Here is a 21,287-nt window from a genome sequence, read left to right as displayed (position 1 = left end):
ATATGTAGTCTCTGCCACAGATATTTCAAGACTAAAGGACTAATTTACTGGTTGGAGCATGAGATGCACATAGTGTTGAAAAATCTCCTTTGGTCAGGAGGCAATGTTGGGGTTGTATAGTCTGAACTGTGCAACTTGAGCCCCAGTCCTGTGGTTCAGTATCAAGAACATGGCATTTGACAGAACTACAGTATAACTTCTAGATAGAGGAATGTCTTTAAATGACAACTAAAATGGTAGAAATTCTCTCACATCCTCGAAAATCAGGATTTTAGTCTTGAGTACATTTTCTACCCTAAGGAGATGTTCTCCTGCAAAAGCGTGTTTGGCCAGAATCAGCTTTTAGTCACAAACTCCTTTTTTTTGTGTGGCTTACTGCTCACAGACCTTTTCTGGGTTTTTTATAGACTGCAATCAATCAAGACATCCTTTAACAGGAGGACCCTCATTAAAGCTTTGAACACAAGGAAGGTTGTGCAATTCTCATATGGAGCAAGCCATAAAGTTGTTATCTTTTTAAGTTGATGAGCATTGGTCCTGAAGAACTGTATCACTGTAGATTTAAAATACCCCAACATGCTTGCCAGCATTCTAGATCTTCATCTGTGTATTTTCCACGTTGAAGGTATAGATTTAATATGGTGTTTGATTTAATACTGATGGATGCTAAAGATAGTGATGCAAACTTGCCAGGACTGGCGTGAACTTGGATTGGCATCCTTGTGAAATTAAGTGAATAAATAAAATGTTGACATCCAAGTTCCTTGTGGATGAGCTCATTCTGTACTGTTTTCTGGTACAGATTGATTTATGAATGAAGTTTCAAATTAATTTATGAAATTCCTGAAGTATTGGTTGTGGTCCACCCAGTGGTAATGCTCCAGATGTCCTTGCTGAATCTAGCACACTGAATTTAAGTGAAATAAGGGTTGTTTGGGTTTTTTTGAAAGCAAGTGGAAATTACTTGCATATTACCATATTAAACCCATTCAGTAAACGTGTGTTACAGAATGAGAGTGGTTGCATTTCTTTAACTGGATCTCACAAAATATAGGTACAGTTTACCTGTGCACAATTAACATGCCTGTCTTTTTCCTGGGAGTGTAATATTAAATTTCAGTAGAGAAAGATGAAACAATGTGGAGTAGTGTGATGTACTTTAAATACACGAATTATCTCTAGTTACTACAGCGATATCTTCACTGGAAAAAAAAATGACATTTAAAATGGCATTCTCAAAATGTGGCAACCAATGGGGGAGGCAATTTTATTGTGTGTGAGTAATGTTAACCCAGACTGCCCTGAAAGATCATCATCTACCTCACGTAGCAATTAAGCTCCCTAAAATATGGGAAAAAACCCACACAGAACTATGCTATAATAGTATTGTTATTGAGGTGGCATGCCAGTTACACCAGCAAAAGACAATTTACCTAGTAACTGCTTGAAAAGAATGCAAAATAGTGAAAGTTTATATCTTGGTGCCAGATGACCAGAGTTATTTGTTTTCTGTAAATATAAACTGCTAAAATTAGTAATAGCAATTTTAATATTCCAGTTGCATCTAGAGACCTCAGCAGGGATTAGGATTTCATTGCTTCTTGGCACTGAAGTAGAGACAGTTTAGCAGTGTGTTTCCTGATGAATTTATGATCTTTGTGACAAACAGCTTTAAGCAGATACAAGGAATTGCAGATTTCTTCTTTAAATAGCAAAGTTTAACCTCTCTGCTAAGTTATGTTATTTTCATTACTGGATCAAAACTGATTTTCTCTATCTTTGAATTGAGAGACTGTTGTCTTCTAGAATGGCACTATCACAATCTACCCACTGCAGGTTTTACAAATCAAGGGCTATCTACAGTCCTTGTAGCTACCTAATGTGTATAGTGCATAATAAATCAGATTACCAATTTTATGATTTGCTAAGGGCAATATAGCATAGATTGTATGTGCACCTTCAGAAATTTACACATATTTCTGTAATTATTAGTTTAGAGAGAAAATGCCCTGTAGAATAGGGAAATAAAGTGGTTTTTGCAAGGTCCTCTGTGTTTTTGTGTTCATTTGTAACGTAGGCACATGGAATAACAAGAATGCTGTCAGTATTCACAGCCTGGGAGGAAGCAAATTAAAGATATTAGTCTTGGCTTTTTGATGAAAGTGATTTGGAAGGCTGGCTATCCTTTGAGTTGGACTAGGTGGTCATTGTAGGTCCCTTCCAACTAAAGTACTCTGTTCTATCCCCTCATCTTTGGCTTTTCTCTCAGTACTGCTGATATTTTATAGTTTCCATCAGCAGGATAATTTCATCAGAAAGGTCTTTGACAGGACTGTGAGCTTTGCTCCCTGCTTTATAGATGATATTTCAGGAAACTGAAGCCTAATAATTTTAAATATGGTTTACATTATGTGCTACTTGGGGTATAAGTTTTCTGTCTAAATCTGTTCTTTAACATACTCATCTTTCACTAGAGCACAGAATACACATGTAGCTGGTCTAGATGCACAGATAAGAACTTGTAAGCCTGGAAGACAGGAATTGTCTTTGAGATTTGGACTAGTTAAAGCCATGATGAAAACTTTTCACATCAGGATCTAGGAACTTGCTGTCTCAATTAAATTACAGCATGATCTATGAGTTAAATCCAGCATTTCTGTGCACAGGCCTAGGTAAGTAGTTCTGTTTTTCAAATATGTGCTAAATGAAAACCTTTTCTCCAGGTTTCGGAGTGTAGGTTTGAAAGCTGGTGCCAGGACAAGTGATGCTGTGGAGGAAGAGTAGAACCAGTAGCAGAGGTGGGAGGCCTGCAAATGCAGCAGTTAAAAGGACATGATAGTTTAAATCTCTGAGGTCCAGCTGTCTTTGGAGAACTCTGTAAAGTCTTTGAAATTTAAAACTAGCAGCTGACAAATTGCTAGTGGAAGTTGTAAATTTAGAGGATAGAATCAAGTATCTTGACCTAAACAATTACTATTCTGGCATTTTTAATGTGAAAGATCAGTTATAAATGAATGAATTAGCTTTCTATAGAAAACTGTCTTCTGTAGGAGGCCAGCCAAGACAGAAATTGTCTGTGATCGCATCCCATAGATAACAGCTATAAATTCATATAACCTAAGGGCACACATGCCCCAAGGAAGAAATTGGGTCAGTTAATACCAGTTGAATTTTACCTCGTGATACCATGCTCAGCTGATGCCTGAGGCATGAGCTGGTGTTTGCTGGAGCAGCTCCTCTCATGGCTGTGGGCACTGCCCCTGAGACAGGGCTGGTCCTCTGTGGCAGAGTCAGCAGAAACAGCCACGTGCCCATGCTGTTCCTTTGCTTCAGGGTACAGGTTTTTCTTTGTGCTTTAGGATAAAACACTGTGATGTGATGAGAGTCACTGGAGCATTGGCATCTGTAGCAGAGTCTCTTCTGCTGGTGCTGTGGGGGAGTGGATGACTCCAGCTCTTGGTGGTGGTAATCAGTGAGAGCGGCAGCAGGTGCCCTTGATGCACGTTCACTCATACAACACATTCATCACAGATATTATTCCATCTGTGTGTCATCAGTCGGTTTAGAGAAAATTAGCTTTTTAACAACCTGTTTCTTGTGTGAAACTAAATGATGCTTCCTTCACACTTTCCTACCTCGTGCACGTCAACATTACAGAGTCAAAGGGATTGTAATTGTTCTTATGTGGTTGTATTTTTAAATTTCAGAAGTGGCAGAAGTTTTTTGAATGAGTTTCAAGAAAAGCTTGGCTCCTGAGTCTGGACTGAAATTTGGCTGATTGACTCTTCTCCAGAAATATAACTCTGGAAAAATTATAACCTGAAAAACATTTTTCAGCCTAAGCACATTCCCACCTTCCTACATCTGTTTTTACATGCTTTGACTAGGGCATTGGGGGCCAAGTTATGCATATCCCAGAGTGGATTTGTGTGGATGTATAGACCAGCTCTGTAGCAGAAACAATCCTTCTGCCCTGTGATTTGTCTTGAACAGATACCTGTTATGAACAGAGCAATTCTTTTGCAAATGTCTGTCAATACAGCAGGTTCCTGCAGAGTACCTGTCTCTGTGCACACACGCAGCCTCTTTGCAGTAGCAGTGCCAGCTACTTGCTGAGTGTTACTAACTCTGTACTCGGAGTGCTGTCAAAATCCATGGTAGAAATTTTATGGGCAGAATCTAAGGTTGGTTCCAACCAGTACACTTATTTTGGTGCTTTGTGTTCCTTTTTCAATTGTTTTCCTCCCTAAATGCAGGTTATTTATTTTGTCTCTTACCCACATAGTTATCACTAGCAGCAGCACAACTCCCAGTGATTAGTGTGGCTATCTGAGTCTGCAGGAGAAGCCACATCACCACTGTGGTTATTTCTGCTGATATTAATTTTAGAAATGTGTTTATTCACGAAAGTAAACCTAAGGACCAACTGTTTTGCAATGGGAGAACAAAGCGTAGACAGTGCTGTTTTAAAAATGTGCCTGGTTCAGATGCTGCATAACGTGCTCCTTTCCCTGCCTTCCCTTCCAGGTGATAGAAGACAACACGGGCGTTCGGAGGGTGGTGGTCACCCCGCAGTCTCCGGAGTGTTACCCCCCCAGCTACCCCTCGGCCATCTCGCCAACCCATCACTTACCTCCATACCTGACACACCACCCCCATTTCATCCACAACTCACATACAGCCTTTTATCCTCCTGTCACTGGACCTGGGGACATGCCACCGCAGTTTTTCCCACAGCATCATCTTCCCCCGACAATATACGGAGAACAAGGTATTGGTGTTTCACGTCTGTGTTCAGCAAGTTTTAAGGGCTAGGGAAACCAAGAGTAGGAATGAAGTGGAGAAGTTGTAGTGTGGCTTTGTCTACATGGATGGAATCTCCTTTAATATCCAGAGCAGGGGGCTGTAGCCATCCCAGAGAGTGGCAACACCAGGCAATCCTATGTTGCAACTCTAAGTTGCAGAAACAAACCCACTTTTAACTTAATCTGTGAATCCAGTGGGAAGAGATGTCTCATCCAGTGCTCCAAACTAGGGACATGAGTCATGTTGTTCTTGCTGTGTCACGATGCAGCATTGTACAGAAAACCTAGAGACAAAATGTGTCAGTCCTGGGTTGGGAATGACGATGGATGCAGAGTGCTGGATCCTAACATGGATCGTTTCCAGTGGGAAAAGCCGGATACCGCTTCGTGTTGGCCCTGATGTGATTTCTGTGGTTTTCCAAGAAATAACAGGCATTTTCTGTTTGTTATTCTAGTGGAGACTGTGCACTAAGTCACTGCAAGGCATTGTCCAAAACCAAAGGGTAGCATGGCAACCCTAATCAGGCCATGAGGAAGCAATTGCAAGGAAAGGAGTGAAAGGGGCATATTTCTGTCTGAACTATGTACTGCTGTGTTTCTGCCACCCTGGAGATAAGTCTTTGTGTAATCTGAAAGAGAGCATTAAACAAAAAAGTAATCTGCAAAGCTACTTGAGATGTTTGACATGCAAGTGGGTTCAGGATTCGTGGATTTACGTTACTGCTGAACTACCTGGACTTAAAACCCTTTCTAAAGAGTATGTTTAAGTCATGTCACCAGAAGTAGGGTTCTGCTGGAGTGGGAAGGAAGAGGCAAAAAGAGAGGAGGAGGCATCTACAGATGCTACCTCTTGAGTTTTATGTTGCCCAACAGACCTTGTGAGGAATGGACCCTTACAGCTTACATTTAACTTCATTGTACTGGGAGCAAGGAATTGGGAAGCTCAGGAACCCGGTGGGATCATGTAGCCATCCAGATTCATAAGGGAAGGACTTGAAAAGGGAACAGGGCAGTTTATCATATTGCCTGACAAAGTCTTGCATACAAATATAGTGCAAAGCAAACATAGAGCTGCTGGGTAACTACATGTTGAATATTTCTGCAGCCTGGAGATGCCAAGAAACTGATTCAACTTAAGAGTAAAATTTAAAACAAAATCCTTGGTTGCTTGTACCTGTACACTGAAATAATTGGTGAATGCTGTACTGATGAGTGTTAATCCACTGCTTCCCTTTAGTTGTGCAATGGCTTATACTTTGAAAAACACCATTTATTTGTAACATGCTGGTTTTAGTCAGCTAGTTGCTGTGATAATACAAATAAGGAAATAAGGAAAGATGAAGGCCAAGATGCACTGGCATACCAAAGAAAGAAAATCTGGCTAGTTGAAAAAGCTTGAAAAAATTATAATACAGTATACATGGCAATCTCAATTTACAAACAGGCCTTGAACAGCTGGATGGGATGCTTGTTTGCATCAGAAGTGTGTACCATAACTTCTGAATGGAGATAGGAAAAAAGACTAATATAGGAGATATTCCTATCTCCTAATATGGAGATAGGAAAAAGACTAATGTTATTTTGCTAACAAAGACAAAACTGTTTTGGGCACAAATAGGTTCAAGGTTCACACTCAAGAAGTGGAGCTCAAAAAGGAGGACTGAATGATAGAGAAAAGCAGAAAATACTGTGAAGCTGACCTGTGTTAGCTTAGAGTCATCCTTGGAGGGGAGAGGGGGAGATTGAATTTGAGGAAGTGTACATATGATATTTATGATAATTCTCAAACTTTTTTAGATAGTTTTACTTCCTAAAGCTTCCACTTCATGTTGCACTTCTCTGCTTACGCGGCACAGCTGACAGAATTGTAAAGTCAATTTATCCTGGGAAATTAAATTGCATGTAATCAGGGATGGCAGCTTGAAACCAGCACATCTCAGCTTGTTCTGTCCAGTCAGGCCCTGGGGAAGAAAATGCTAAATTGCTCTGAACTTATGAAGGCTTTTTCCTGAAGATCAGTCTCCATGGATTTCTGCTTGAAATCTGTGTCCCTGAAACACAAAGACTGAAAAGGAGGGGAAAAGCTATCACCCTAATTGCTGTATTTTACACACTCACCCAAAGAGTTATGAAATTCTATCGTCTAAGGAGCACAGTTAATACAAAAAAATCATCAGTCCCACTGAAAAGATTTTTTTAAGAAAAAAAAAATTGGTTTGTTATAAAATCTCCAGGCACATCTGGAGTGATTTCGTTTGGAGAGGGTCAGGAATTCTGTTTTCTGAAAAAAAAAAAAAAAAATTCCGGTGATGTTTGTTGTTCCAAGTTAACGCAGGTGAACTCTTTCCGTTTTCAGAAATCATACCACTATACGGGATGTCCAGCTACATCACCAGGGAGGATCAGTACAGCAAACCACAGCACAAAAAACTCAAAGACAGGCAGATTGATCGGCAGAACCGCCTGAACAGCCCCCCTTCCTCCATCTACAAAAGCCATATCGGCAGCTGCACCACGGTGTACAACGGCTACGCCAAGAGCCACAACGGCGCCAGCAGCGGCGGCGCAGCCCCGGCCGCCAAGAAACCGGAGCGCAGGGCGAGGAGCAGCCCCAAGTCAAATGAGCAAGACCCACATGGTAAAGACAGATTTTTATTTATTTTTAAATTCCTTTTTATTGCACTTTTCCGACTCATGGCCTCCTCTGTGTGGGTCGAGTGACCATGCCAAAGACCGCTGCCGCCCGCCTTAATTCAGTGTGAACGTACGCAGAGACACTGAGCTTGCTATACTGGCTTTGTTTTGTGAGGTGATCTGGTTGCCTCCCCATCTTTCATGAATACTCCCTTGGGAGATGCAGCATCATTCTCTTATTGTCTGTTGGAAGCAGAAACGCATTTTGTGGGCAAGGTCTCGAGTTTTGTTTTGCTTTTCGTAGAGGCATCTTTGGCACTTTGCAAAAAATCTTTATGGACAATTGAGCTATAACCAAAACCTGGCTACTGGGTGCTATTACTTTGCATCTGCTGGGTAAACCTAGTAAAGTTGTTACAAAGTTTAGAGGTGATGGCTGAAAAAACAAGTTTTTTAATGTGAAAGTTCAATGGAACTATGATTAATTGAAACAGAAGAAAATTGAGAAGAAATTCCTTAATCTTAGCCATTGGAATTAGGGGTCAAATACTTCACATTCGTATCAAATACTGGATACTTTTGAAATCATTTTCTTCAGCGTTTTCAGAGGCTTACCATTTAAAAATGTAAAACTTTAAATGAACGATGTAAAATTTTATTGTAATCAAATCTCATTTATCACCAACCATTCTGCACACAGACAGTTCTACCTGAATTTAGCTTAATAACTTATTCTACATTTCAACCTTTCTCATCTCTGCCTGTCTCTTTGCTAACTGTTACAGCTGCAGCTGCCTTAACAAACTTTGATGTAGTAACCAAGCTTATACCCAACATGTCCAGGATACTTATAATGTAGTACACTCTGAAATCTCTTGTGTGAATTTATGCATATGACATAGGTTTTCCATTATCTATCTATAGTGTATATTTATTTGGCCGTGTACTTTTACTTGTGAGACATAACTGAAATAAATATTCATGAAAACTAACTAAATCAATAGCCAAAGGGGGGAAAAAATGCTGCTGGCACGGTAAGGAATGAGGATTTGCAGACATGCTTCAGGATCTTTAGAATTAGCAAGGAGCTGTATTTGGGAATGCTGTAATCCAAGAAAATGAATCACTGCATTAGACTTTCTAGTTATTTCTTGTCAATCAGCTTATGTGACCTTTAGTATTCTTATTTATGTTTAACTGTTTATCTGAGGTGGAATACATGAGGGGTTGGGAGGCACGTGTGTGAAAGACCTGGAATAAAGTGTAGTCTTAACAGCTAAGCCTCACAATGTATCTTCAGTGGGTACAGAGTCAGCCTGGATGATCATTTTCAAAGTAATCTAGATTTAATTTAAAAAATCTTGTTCAAAGGTTTCCTGCAGCCCTCGTGTTTGTCTAATTTGTTGTCTTGGACTAGTCTGTTATGCTGCAGCTGAAGAGCGTGAGCACTTTTGAAATGCCAGCAAAATCAGTGAAGTCGCGGCCACAGCACATCCAGTCTGTCAACCAGAGGGTGCCTTAAAACTCGGAACACCAAGTGGTGGAGTCCTCCCCCAGACTGTGAACAGGTCCCTAACAGGAGGCTGTGCAAATAAACATCTGTTGTCCCACCCTCCTGCCTTTTTAAAATTGGGTTCTGCATCTCCACCTGGAGATGGCAGCCCAGGAGTCACATCAGACTGCCCTACAGGAAAATCCATGGCCAGAGCAGGAATAGGAGAAGTTTTTTTCATATTAAAAAAAAAAATGAGCTCTTTGACATCAAAGTGTATTATTAGAGTCATACATGTATACCTATATGCAAATTTCTGCAGAAAGGTCACAGAGGTTTCTTAAAGGTTCTTACCGAGCAATTTGCTAAAATAAGTTTCCACTTGATATTTGTAAGCTCCTAATAATATCTTCTGCTTTATATTTACCTTCTCTGTTTCTTCTTGAATTATTTGGGATTTATTGATGAATACCTGATTAACATGGCCATACAGGTAATTGGGGTGAGAGTTAACAGCAGTCTGGGCACAGTTGCTAGTTTTGATTTGTTCTGCTAAGATGACAGTGTGTTTAGAATAGCCAGGAAAATGAATGTGTCAGAAGCAACAAGTAGCAAAGGGATTTAAACTTAAAGGTTTTGTGGATGTGTATCAGTTCAAGCCTGCTAACGGTTAAAAATTTGATGGTGCTGTGTGGCTTCTTCCAAAATTGCAGAATAGCCTGGAAAATCTATTAATATATATAAATGCATATATATATAAAATTTGTAGGGAATAAGAGTCTTTATTTAGAAAACTACTTAGCCAAAAAACTCTCAAGAGGCAAGTAGGAATGTATGAGTTTTACTGTAACGTGAAGGAGAACTGGAGCTGAGGGGTTTGTTTACATGAATTATTTACTGGGGATTCTGATGTGCTTTATAGTGTACCATTTCATAGCTGGTTGTGGTGTGTGTGTGTGTTTATCCAGTAGAACTGGCATGCTTCTTTTAGGCGTTTGGATGTCAGAGCAATCCAGTGAGCCAGCTCCTGGGAAGGGAGGAGGCTTTGGGAGCCCTGGACACAGCTGGAGCAGACCCTTGTTCAACCTAAGCTGTGTTTGATGCAGAACGCAGCCTGTCGGCAGTGCTACAGTGTGGCAGTGATTGCTTTCCTTAGGGACCAGGCTGTTGGAAGAAAAGTCTTGGAAGCTGCCTTGGTGCTGGAAGCATGGGTAGGAGCTCACTGATTCAGGAGATGTCTCTCCCAGCAGTCCCAGCCTCTCCTGAGCTGATGCTCTGAGAGGCAATTTGAGTGTCTGCTTTAATCGGGAGAGGAATATGATCCGCACAGTGACGTTTGTGACAGGAAAGTGGAAGATGGGAGTTTCTGTTCTTCAGTCTGCCTCTTCCAGTGCCTAAAGGGGCTTCAAGAGAGCTGGAGAGGGACTTTTGAAAAGGGCCTGGAGTGACAAGGGCAAGGGGAATGGCTTTAAACTCAAAGATGGCAGATTTAGATTAGATATGAGGAAGAAATTCTTCCCTGTGAGGGTGGTGAGGCCCTAGCACACATTGCCCAGAGAAACTGTAGATGCCCCATCCCTGGAAGTGTTCAAGGCTGAGTTGGATGGTGCTCTGAGCAACCTGATCTAGCCCAGGACAGGGCTGTTGGAATTATGTGGTCTTTAAGGTCCCTTCCAAACCAAACCACTCAATGATCCTATGAATAATATTGAAGAAAACGTTCAGTGTACAATGCAAGGACAGCTCTGCTCTTTTCTCTGAAAAGGGATGACATAAATCACAGGACATGAGATACTTAAGTTAACAATGTACTTTTCCATCCAAATCTACACTCATTGCATGTATTATGCCTATGATATTTGAGGAAGTGCTCAAGAAAAATTCTGCCATATATCAATAGCTTATTGCCTCTTGCCAATATTGAGAACCAGGGGTTCCCCCAAAAGCTAATTCAGCACTGTTGGAAGAAGTGGGGTGATAAATCATTAATAGGACTGAATTTAAGTAAATTACTCTGGAGTATTTTTTTTCAGTCACCTTTTCAATTGTGGACCCAGCATGTGCTCCTCTCTGTCAGTCTGTGCTCTGAACAACATGATGGTACATTAAAAATACGTTGTTGTTTCTATAATGCACTCTTGTCCTGGGCTGGATCTATAACGTAACATCAGAACCTCTTTTTACTAGGATGTTAACCGTTTCAGATTGGGGATATAAGTGCAGTTCTGATATTTTCCATTGACAGCATCGTGTTGTTATGTTGGGAGGTGCACTTGTAAATGAAGATTTCTAGTTATGTTGGAATATGCCATATTAAGGCAAAAAAAAAGGAAGCTGATGGCTTATAATTGTCTGAAAATATAGTAACTATTCTGTTAGTGGAAAAATGATGGATGGTCTCATGTACAGACAGAAGGCTTGGAGGTATGATGTAGGGACTCTGATTTAAAATCCATACTCTAGCTTTTCTGCAGAGCTGTTTTAAAAGCTGAATGGGAGAGGAGGGAGCAGGGTTGGGTTTTTTGTGGGTTGGGTTTTTTTTCATTGAAGGAGCCTTGCCATGTAAAAAGAGCTGCAAGCGGAAATCCTGTCCCATTCTTGCTGTCCTTTATGAATTTCAGTCTGAGTCACTTCCTTCTCATGCACTTAGTGGTTCACTTCTTGGTCATGTAGTGATCTGGTAGTTTGAGAAGTCCTGTGTGTGGCTGCAAGTACTGTGGGAACATAAGCAGTTTGGAGCATTCTTACAATGCTTTTGCCTATTTCCTAATGAAACATTTTCTTTTTCCTTCAAATGAGATAAAATCTTTTTAATCCTCATTGAAGTTTGAAGAGCCTAGGATAGCCCAAACTAAAACACTTCAAATGGGTAAAAGTGGAAAGCAGGCAATGGATTGTTATGTGCATCCTGTGCAGGAGCTGGGTGGGTGCTGGGAGCTGGGTGCCAGAATAAACAGACCCAGCCTGGGCAGGGAGGCGGCTCCGGGGCGGTCGCGTGCGCCTTTATGTGAACGTTCATAGGGGATTTTTTTTGTGGTGATTTCAGAAGATTTGACTCTACAGGGTCAGAGCAGGGGCCCATCGAGCCCAGTGGTCTGTTTTCAATAGTTGTGTTGATAATGATGCTGAGGGGGGGCCTGCAATCCCAGCTGCATCCTGCGCACTGGTCCTTGCTCTGACCATCAGCATCCCAACCTGCTGGGCACCACAGAGGATTTAGTCCTGCCTGGCCCTTCGGGTGCCCACTTGTTGACCTATTGTTTGTGAACTTGTCTAACTCAGTTTTGAAAGTCAGATTTGCTTTTTCAACTTTGCTTACATGTGGCATTGATGTGCTTTATACATGGAGAAGGGAGGGAAAAATATTAGAAGCAATTAATAGTTCAAGGAGTTTTTAGAGACTATTAATAGATCATAAACTTTTGTAGTACCGATGTCATATGTGTACAACCAGTTTAAAAGCTCAGAGTGTTGTCTTCCTGTTGTGCAGGTTTTGTCAATCCGATGTTGTGCACTGGAGCAGCCTCCAGCTACTCCCGAAGGTGAAAACCATGGATTCAAATTCCTACACGCGTTGCCAGTGGACATTTCTCAGGAGATGTGGCTATAGCTCTGTGTGCTCATTTCTTTGAGGAGAATGTATTGGGGATATATGGAAAATGGGCTTGGCAAGAGAACTTCAACTATGGTGGTTTTAATTTGAAAACATTTTAAAATAAGTATTTAATTTGTCAAAGCAGAAGTTCTGAGGTGAAGAAGTGAATTGGAGGTATGACTAGCTTGGCCTAGCAAGAGCTGGTACCAGCAGGTATCCCTGCACTCTGCAAGCTGCAAGTACACGACGCAGAGTGGTGATGTATGAAAAACCAGAGCAGAGGCATTCCTGACACAACCCTGTCTTGTTCTCTCTGTCTCTTCTGTATAACATTTAAATATATTTTGGAAAAACATGGGAGTTTTTTCTATTTTTGTTTACCTCTATCAAGTTGGGTTTTTTTAATCTGGAGCTGTGAATTAAAGGGAAATTGAAGGAGCTGTGATTCACTGCAGACAGGAACCAGGCAGAGTTCCTCTTCTTACTCATTCTAGATCCTGTTAATTCTTTTCTATTTTGGTCCTGAATCCATTTTGCAAGCTTATTGAGTCATACATGTATCTGTGTTTGTATATCCTATAGATTTAAAAGCTTAAAGTAGTTTCATCACTTTTGGTCCATGTAAGCAAAGAGACTGAGAAGCACTGGCAATACATGGAACTTTTATGTTCTTTTAGCCAGGAACTGATGATTTGGTAAATGCTAATAGACTTCTGTTAAACCAATATAGAAATGTTCTGCAGACAAAACTGATAAATGTTTTTTCTGCTGCTGTACAAAATACCCCTATGTAAGTGCAGTTTCCCTGGTGTCCCTAAATTTATTTGGTTCTATAAAATGAATTTCTTCAAGATTGTCATCTGAAAAACAACCTGCCAAAACTGACACAGTGATTTTATTAGTAACATGGAAAAAAACACTCTGAAGAGTAGAATACATCTGTCAGGCTAAGTGAATTTTACTATTATACCAAGTAATGCAATGTGAAACATAATATTTAGTGGAAACAGAGACGTGTTGAATCTTGTGAGCATAGATCAGGATCACACATGAAATCTAAATAGTGTTACTGTTCCTACTGCATTTTTTAGTAGTTTTAGCAACTAATACTACTTGGCTGAATTCTTTAGACTTATATCTCATTAGAAATAAATGTTGTCTGTTGTGTGCATGCATTCTATAATCTTTAATACGTGAGAGGAAATAGGATGCATTAATTAGGGCATAGTCTGAACTTGAGGAACCACTGTTCATTTGTGACACCTGGAATTTCCAGTGTGATATTCTCGTGCCTTGACCTTATCTCCCACATAATGACTGAGCCTTGGTGGTTTTGTTTGTTTCTATTTGGAAATATGCCTGCTTCTTAAACAGTCTTTATCTCTGGTATTTTCTGAAAAATAATAGGCTGTGACATTGTTTATTCAGGCAGTAAACAAAATGGTTATGAGCCTCAGATACTTCTGATGTTAACGTGCTGAGAGCACACCTTTGTGTACCAGAGTGAACTCCATGAGCTGGGCCACACAGATTCTCACCAAATAATATTTTGCCTGATAGTCACGTAAAGTAACCACTTAAGCAAGCTCTATATAGACTGACTGTATTAGAAACATATTGCAGGGTTCAGGCAGAGTATATTCCCAAGTTCATGTCAGTCTGTGTGCCTGCAGGAATTTATCCAGATCAGGCTTAATTTGTGACTTTTCTTCAGCAAGAAAAATTGCTAAAATGTTTGTCCAGCATTACTGAAATACACTGTGTTGAGGGAGAGAAACAAATCCCTGTTTCCTCTGCTGTCTTGAAGCTTAACTTACATCATGGGGGCTTTGATGGAGAAAGGTAAAAGCTAAATTTCAGAAATTGAGCAGTGGTACTGAAAAGCAAGTCCATGCCCAGTGCTAGTGCACTCCCTGCCTCAGCCATTGCTTTGCCCAGTTCCAAACCTAGCAGTGTTTTGCTTCAAGCTGTCTGTGGGTAGTTCCTGCTACTGCCTCTTGACCAACTCTTTCCCAGAAGTTGCCTATGTGCAGAATAATTTCCAGGAATTTATAAGCCTATGAAATCTTGTCTGCATGTGAAATGTCGTTAGCATGGAGGTATTCTCTTGCTATATCCATACTACAGGAAAAAAAACCAAGTTTATGGGAAGCCTGAATACCATGGCAGTCCTACTTTCTTTCACACCGCATGGCTTTGTTCTGGCAGAGCCTGTTTTGTGCTTCATTAGCACTAAGTTCTGCAAGCTAGAGGGGCTGGGGCAGGGAGAGAGGAGATACTCTATTTTTAGGCACTTATCTTGAAAGACTAAAGAACCAGCTTCATAACTTAAGCACGAGAAGTTGTAGATAAGAGATTCTCTTCGTCAGCTAAGTGGGAGTGTTGCCTCTTAATTGCACAATATTCTCCCATCTTCACTGTCAGCTGCTTTTAAAGGTGAATATAAATGCTGAAAACTTAGTTTCATCCAGACTTTTTGTACCTGAAAATGCAAACAAAACATCAGAGTCTCTGGGAATACACATGATCCATCATGGTTATAAGGTGCTCTGAGAGCTGGTCTCTTGGGCATCCACAGCTCTGAGGCATGAGTGGGGCAGAACGGGTCACCACAGTTCTGGTTACATTTTTCAGTCTCATCACAGCAGCTCGGACAAAATAAACCTTAGTTGAAGCTCCCCAGTCTTTGTAAGTGTAGTAGCCTGCAAGAAACACAGCTTGAAATCCACCTAGGAACCTGTAGGACATATCTAGTAAAGGAGGGGTGTGTAAATCTGGCTCCAGGGCTCACATTCGATGTTGGTGACTTAAAAACCCTTTTGACAGTGGCCTGAGTTTTACCCCAAGGCTGTTTTTCCAAATGCTGATCAACCCCTGTAGACTCTCATATTTTTCTTCTTGTCTGCTTTCATCCCTCCCTTGCCTCATTTGCCAGCAGGATCTCCTTGGCAAGGGGAGCTGGATAAGCTATCTGCTCCATCATTTATCAGGAAGTCAGTGCTGAATGACGTAAGGCACAGCCTCTTCCCCCAGAGGATCTTTGTATTATCTCAAGAATTTGCAGCTTCTGCTGCAACTGACAGTCAAATCCAGAAGACTGAAATCTGAACTTTCTTCCTAGGAACTTACGTAATTTATAGATACCCAACCAACAGAAAAAAGTCATACTAAGTACATTTTCATCCTGCTTAAATGCTCAGTGGTTAAAGCCCTGTGCTGGGGAGAAGAGTTACACCAAGGTCTGAAAGCTTCAGAGCAAGATAAACAGTGTATTCTCACTAGCTAAGAGGAGATAAGGTGGACCACCGACAAAGGAAGGGAACGGTGTTTCCCTTATTTGGCGGTATCTGGGACACCGAGCCAAAAGGGAGAGAGTATTTATAGGGAAGAGGTAGAACATTTCCTCCCTCCAGAGTATAAAAAATAAAACACATTAAAGTCTAATAATTTAATGAACAACCCTTATTTGTACAGTCAGATGTTCCGAACAATGTCGGTCTATACGTCCAGCTGGATTTGCAAACGTGGTGAAATGAAATTTTATGTCCTGCAGAAGTTAATGTGATTTGTTTACTGAACATTCTTAGGCTGTGCTTCAAACCCCATCAGTTAGTTTTCCTTTTCTGAGGAAGGGTGGAATTGATTTTCAAAGTTTTTGTGACCTTGAGTATATTCGCTTTTAAGGGAAGGAAAAATCTTAATGCAAGGTGATGCTTTGAGTGTTGCACTTAACAGAAGGGATAAACACTGTTCTAAAATGAAGCAGCCATTTCAGTTTTCTCCAAGGTTTTGTTATAAAAAGATTTTGTCCTGCGTTTGGGTTTTTGTTGTTTTTATTTCTTGGTAGTTTTTTTTCCCCCCTCTAAGGAGCTCTGCTTAGAAGCAGCTGCTTTGATTTACTGTGATTCATGTGACTTGTGCCTGAATTTCATCTCAGCAATGAAATCCAGAATGAGCTGAAATTCCTGGAGCTTTGTTGAATCCTTCCCAGCGAGTGGTAATCAGGTGGATATTTCTGTGAAATATTTTAAATATTTCAAAAGGTTCTTAGTGGTGGAACTGGTTGTGAAAACATCAGAGATTGCATTTTGCCCTTGTCACACACAGGACTGCTATTTGCCCAGGCAGTACTTCGAGCTCACTGGTAGAAAGCTGGTACAGACATTATAGATCAGGTTTTTTAAACATTCTTGAGTGCAATCCTCATATCTCAGACATGGGACGACACAGTTAACATTGCATCAACCTTTCTTACTTTTGCATTCTAGAAATTTAACCCTTGATCTTGTTTAAATGTGTTGTTTAATCTCATTCTGGCTCACATAGTTACAGTTCATCATTCAGACTCAACTGCAAAACATTTTAGGCTGGGATTGCTCAAGTCAGTTGATTGTCATCTGTCATGAGGAAAGAACTAATTTCTCTTCTGCTGTCAATCTGCAGATGTTTGGGTTGATTTAAAGATGGGGGTGGAAGCTCTTTGCCTTCCCCATCTCTGAGCTGTGGTGCCTGGGCTGAGTGGAAAGAAAAAAACATGTTCCTTGGTTTCCAGGATTACTGTGATCTCCTCCATCACTCATTGCAATCTCATTTTATCATAGTTTTAATCTGAAAAAATAGGTCAGTAATTTACAATGGTAACAGAGAAGCTGAGCTGGGATTCATTCAAAAAATAGTGTGTTTCTGCAGCCATTCACTAGGTTAACAGTGAAAAATCCCAGGCTCCCTGAAAAATTTTTGTATTTCTAGCATTATGATTTGGAATTATTATTTTTTTTAAAAAAACAGGCTTTTCCTGTCAAATCTAACCTCTTTTGAAGCCATGCAAACAGTGTAAGTAGTGCATAGAAATAAAACTTCAGCTTTAATGTAAATGTTAAGACAAAATCAAGAACAGTGAAAAGATGACACATTTTCTAGCGTTATCCTGTTTTAGGGAAAGCTTTCCCTGATTACTTTCTCATAAAGGATGAATAGTTTGCTTAGCTGTGACTCTGTTCTTGGGAGTGAAATAGTGGTTATTGCTAAAACGCAGCATCCAAAAGCGCTTTTCGTTGCCCATCATGAAATATAAAGGACACATTTCTTTGATTCAAGTGAGGGCTGAGGAGTTGGAACTGAGGGCAAAATTTGGCTTGTGGGTAGATTATCTGGGCAACGCTGTGCCTCTGCCTTGGGAAGTGCTCTGCTCCCTTTGTATTGTTGCAGCAGACTTGGTGGCTTTACGAGGTTCACTGGCAAGGAGGTTGTTAATTTTGGCTGAAGTGCTCTGTTTAATCCCCACCAAGTTTGGAGCTCCTATGGAGTCTGTTTTGGCTGTGCTGCCTGCTTGTTTTTCTGTGCAAATATGCAGTTATGCAGGTTATTTTGCCGGTTTTGTGCTTGATCAGGAAAATGCCTTTATTGTGTGTAACAGCAGATTAGCAAAGGGTTTTATGGCCGGAATTGCCTATGGTCACATTTTTGAAGGTCAAGAAGAAGTAAGTTTTTGGGCTTTTTGTGGGTTAAATGCTGATGCCATTGTCCCCCTGCACTGGAGGTAGTTTTTCAGAGAAAAATATTTCCTCACTGGCATGGGGCAGCAGTCACAGGATTTAAAAGCCCAGATTGGTGACACTGGAGACTTGTCAGCTTGTGTTCCTTAGGGATTGTGCTTTCCACCTCAGTTCTTGGAGGGTGCTGGAATCACCTCTGCCCCAGCAGCACTTGGCTGTGGCTGTCCCAGTGGGGACACTGAAGAGTGACAGAGACAAAACCATGCCTGTGGTGGGACACAGTGGAGCTGTCAATGACCAAATTGGGAAGAGAAGACTAATTTTTGTTGCTGTCAAACTTGTGCTTTTTGTCAGTGTAAGGATGAGTTGGGAGGCTCCTTTCACTCTCTGTGTTGGTGGTGCTCAGGTTCTTGCTTGCCTGGCTGCTGGGAGCCTTTCTTTCCGAGAGGAAATCTCCTCCCCTCTGTAAATGCCAGATGATGTCATTTCACAGCTGGTGTCAGATGGCATTTTGAGCCGCTGTTACATTTTAAGAAATGTCGGTATCTAACCCTAACCCTCCTCCTGCCTTGGGCTGGGGAAACTTGTGGAGTTTTTATGGTCACATCACCTAGGGCAGCCTGGGCTGATGGTAACAGCAAGGTGATGAATTTGCAGAAGTTATTTGTCCTTCTGAATGACCCCTGGGTCCATCAGCCTGGAGGGCAACCCTTGAGTGCTAACGAAGGCCAGACAGGCAGATGGTCTTAGGGAATGAGGAGAACTGAGGGGGACAAAGGAGCACAGAAAAAAATGGAAGGAATTAAGGGTAAGGCAAGCCTTTCATCCCAGCTATTGTACAAAATTGTGAGGGGTGTGAAGAACTTGATTTTATCTAGAAGATTAGCATTTGTTGGCAAAGTTGGTAGTGGGATTGAAACGCCAACCTTCTACCTGGGAAGTGGGAGTCAGGAGCTCCAGGAAAATTTTAGGGGGGGCTTTCAGTCTCCTTGTCAAATAAAAGAACTCCATCTTGTTAGAAATTAAAGATATTAATGGCAACTGCGGGTAAACAGACCACTTACAAACTGCTGAAAGATAGGTAGAAAAATGTTTTGCAAAGATGTATCACATATATGTAGCTCCTATAAATCCAGCCAAATCAGAAAAGACAGAAAGTCAAGGAAGGAGAGAGGTAATGTTTTTTTAAAAACAAAGAAAGAGAAGTAATGTCACTTACATTCTAACAGTTCTTTCAGCAGTCCTTGGGCACCTTTCTGTGCCTTAAGCAAGGTATGGGAAGGGACAATTGATTAAATTAATTGCTTAATTAGAACAGATTAGTTATGTCTCTTTTGATTTTTTTTTTTTAATAACCATTTACTTTGGTCTCATAGTTTCACACTTGATGAACTGCAGTGGGCTATGGGGTAGTGATGTCTAATGCTCATTTAGAAGAGACAAGACAAGAGGAGAAAAACTTATTTTCAAAATCTGTGTGTGTGATCTGACCGGTGGCACATTGAGCTGCTGCTCTTTCTGGTGCCCATCCAGCATGGAACCTGCAGAGCAGTGCTGGGAGTCCCTCCTGGGCCCAGCTGTGAACCTGCTCCGTTGCAGGGACGAGAGGGGCAAGCTGGAGAGGCTCAAGATTTTTAGCTACAAGGACTCAACCATATTCACAGCTGTCACATGCAGGAGGGTTTGTTGGAATGAGGAGGCGTTACCACGTAGAGTATCTTCACCTGATGTGTACATGTGGATGCTGCCTGCCTGCTCAAACAGGAGCTTTGCTGATGCCAGCACAGCCTAGAAAAGCACTCTGAAATTGCAGCCTGTAGCACGGAAATTATGCTTGTAAAAACCAACAGAATTTTAAACATGTCTTCTCAGTTAGGTACTTCTGTATGAATCAGCTGTGCTGTTGTGTACTTGACCAAAAGATAGAGGGATGGCCACTACCTCGTTTATCTGCTAAGCTTTTACTGTCTTCTCAACCCCACGTAGTGTGTGAGCTGCTGTAACGTGATAGCGAAAGGGAAGCTGCCGAAAATAAAAAGGAAAAATATTTTGACACAGAAAATAAGCTAAAGCAAGTCAAAAGTATGAAAAGAGAGTGCTCCAAGAGGAGGTCCTGTGTGTAAGTGGTTTGTTGTTCCAGCAGATTCAGCTTGGGCTTCCTCTGTTTCTGTGGGTTATGTCATTGTTTAATTTGGTGTTCCTTCAAACCCAGCCAGCTGCAGCCACGCACAGTGCACTGCCCCTGTTATCATCCTTGGGAGATGTACAAAGCACTTGCTTAAGATGTAAAATGTATGTGATGGAGATGGGGGGGTTGCTGTATTTTACTAAGAAAGCCCTTTTCTGCCTTCTAATGGACCAACTGCGTGTTCACAGTAGGAATTCGCTCAGATCTTCAGCCAGTCAAGTAGGAGTTGTTATTGCTGTCTTCCAGCAGTAGCAGCAAAGAAGCAGAGAAAAACAAACCCAACATGTCACTTAGTCTCCGTTTGTCCCTTGCATCCAGCATTTTGTTTCCTTTGTAGGTTACTGCTGATCTTATTTTCCTTCCACTATCCCAATGAAAAACATATATCCAAACAATAACAGGGAGCAGGGAGGATTGGAAATGCTGACATTTATTTTTAAAACACTTTTTTAGCCCAGGTGACTTCATTACTTATGTCTGCATGCTTCTACATATTATCCTTATCCATTCAATAGCAGGTGTCTGGTTAGAGAAGGATGAGTTGTGAATTTGCACTCCAGGTATTTTGGAGTATCCTGTCCCATGGAAAATAGGATACTGAAGCAGTCAAGGTGAAACTAGCAGGTTAATAGATATGGACAATGGTCAGGACATCTCTGAAACATGGGATTAAATTCATGCCCAAGTCACAGTGGTGTTGAGACAAGCACTAATTATCCTTTGCCTTATTGTCCCAGTGAATTAGGATAGCTAGAGATTTTTTTTTCTTATTATTTTAGATCTGAAAATGTAATTTTCTGGAGTTTATACAGGGGTTTTCTGTTAACAGATTTTCTGTTGTCTTTCAGTTATTTAGGGAGTGGCTTGAATTTTTTTTTTTTGCTGTCTGTGTATGGCTTGGTCTTTAAGGACAAACAGTGAGTTATGAGCTCGTGGACATCAGTTAAGGCATTTCAGCAGAATTGAGTTGACAACAGTGAGAAGGCTCTTAGAAATGGAAAACCTATCTGATATGCTCATGCACAGCAATTTTAAAAAATTTAGAATGTGTTTCAACAATTGTATCTAAAGTTAACAT

At 41.0% G+C, this 21,287-nt stretch overlaps 1 protein-coding gene across 2 annotated transcripts in view; it reads left to right on the top strand.

The window, feature by feature from the left end:
• The window catches only part of FNDC3B (fibronectin type III domain containing 3B), a 191,305-nt gene that overhangs the window by 96,634 nt on the left and 73,384 nt on the right, over nt 1–21,287 (top strand). For both annotated transcript variants that reach the window (XM_027724625.2, XM_027724627.2), the window contains exons 5-6: nt 4,528–4,771; nt 7,162–7,443. In XM_027724625.2, the coding sequence (XP_027580426.1) occupies nt 4,528–4,771; nt 7,162–7,443 (526 nt within the window). The remainder of the gene's footprint in view (nt 1–4,527; nt 4,772–7,161; nt 7,444–21,287) is intronic.

This window comes from Pipra filicauda, unplaced genomic scaffold, assembly GCF_003945595.2.
Source record: "Pipra filicauda isolate LSUMZ 115617 unplaced genomic scaffold, ASM394559v2 scaffold9_size5747161_pilon, whole genome shotgun sequence".
Lineage (NCBI taxonomy): Eukaryota > Metazoa > Chordata > Aves > Passeriformes > Pipridae > Pipra > Pipra filicauda.
Note: the sequence above shows the minus strand (reverse complement) of the source record. Positions and strands in the feature narration are given on the sequence as shown.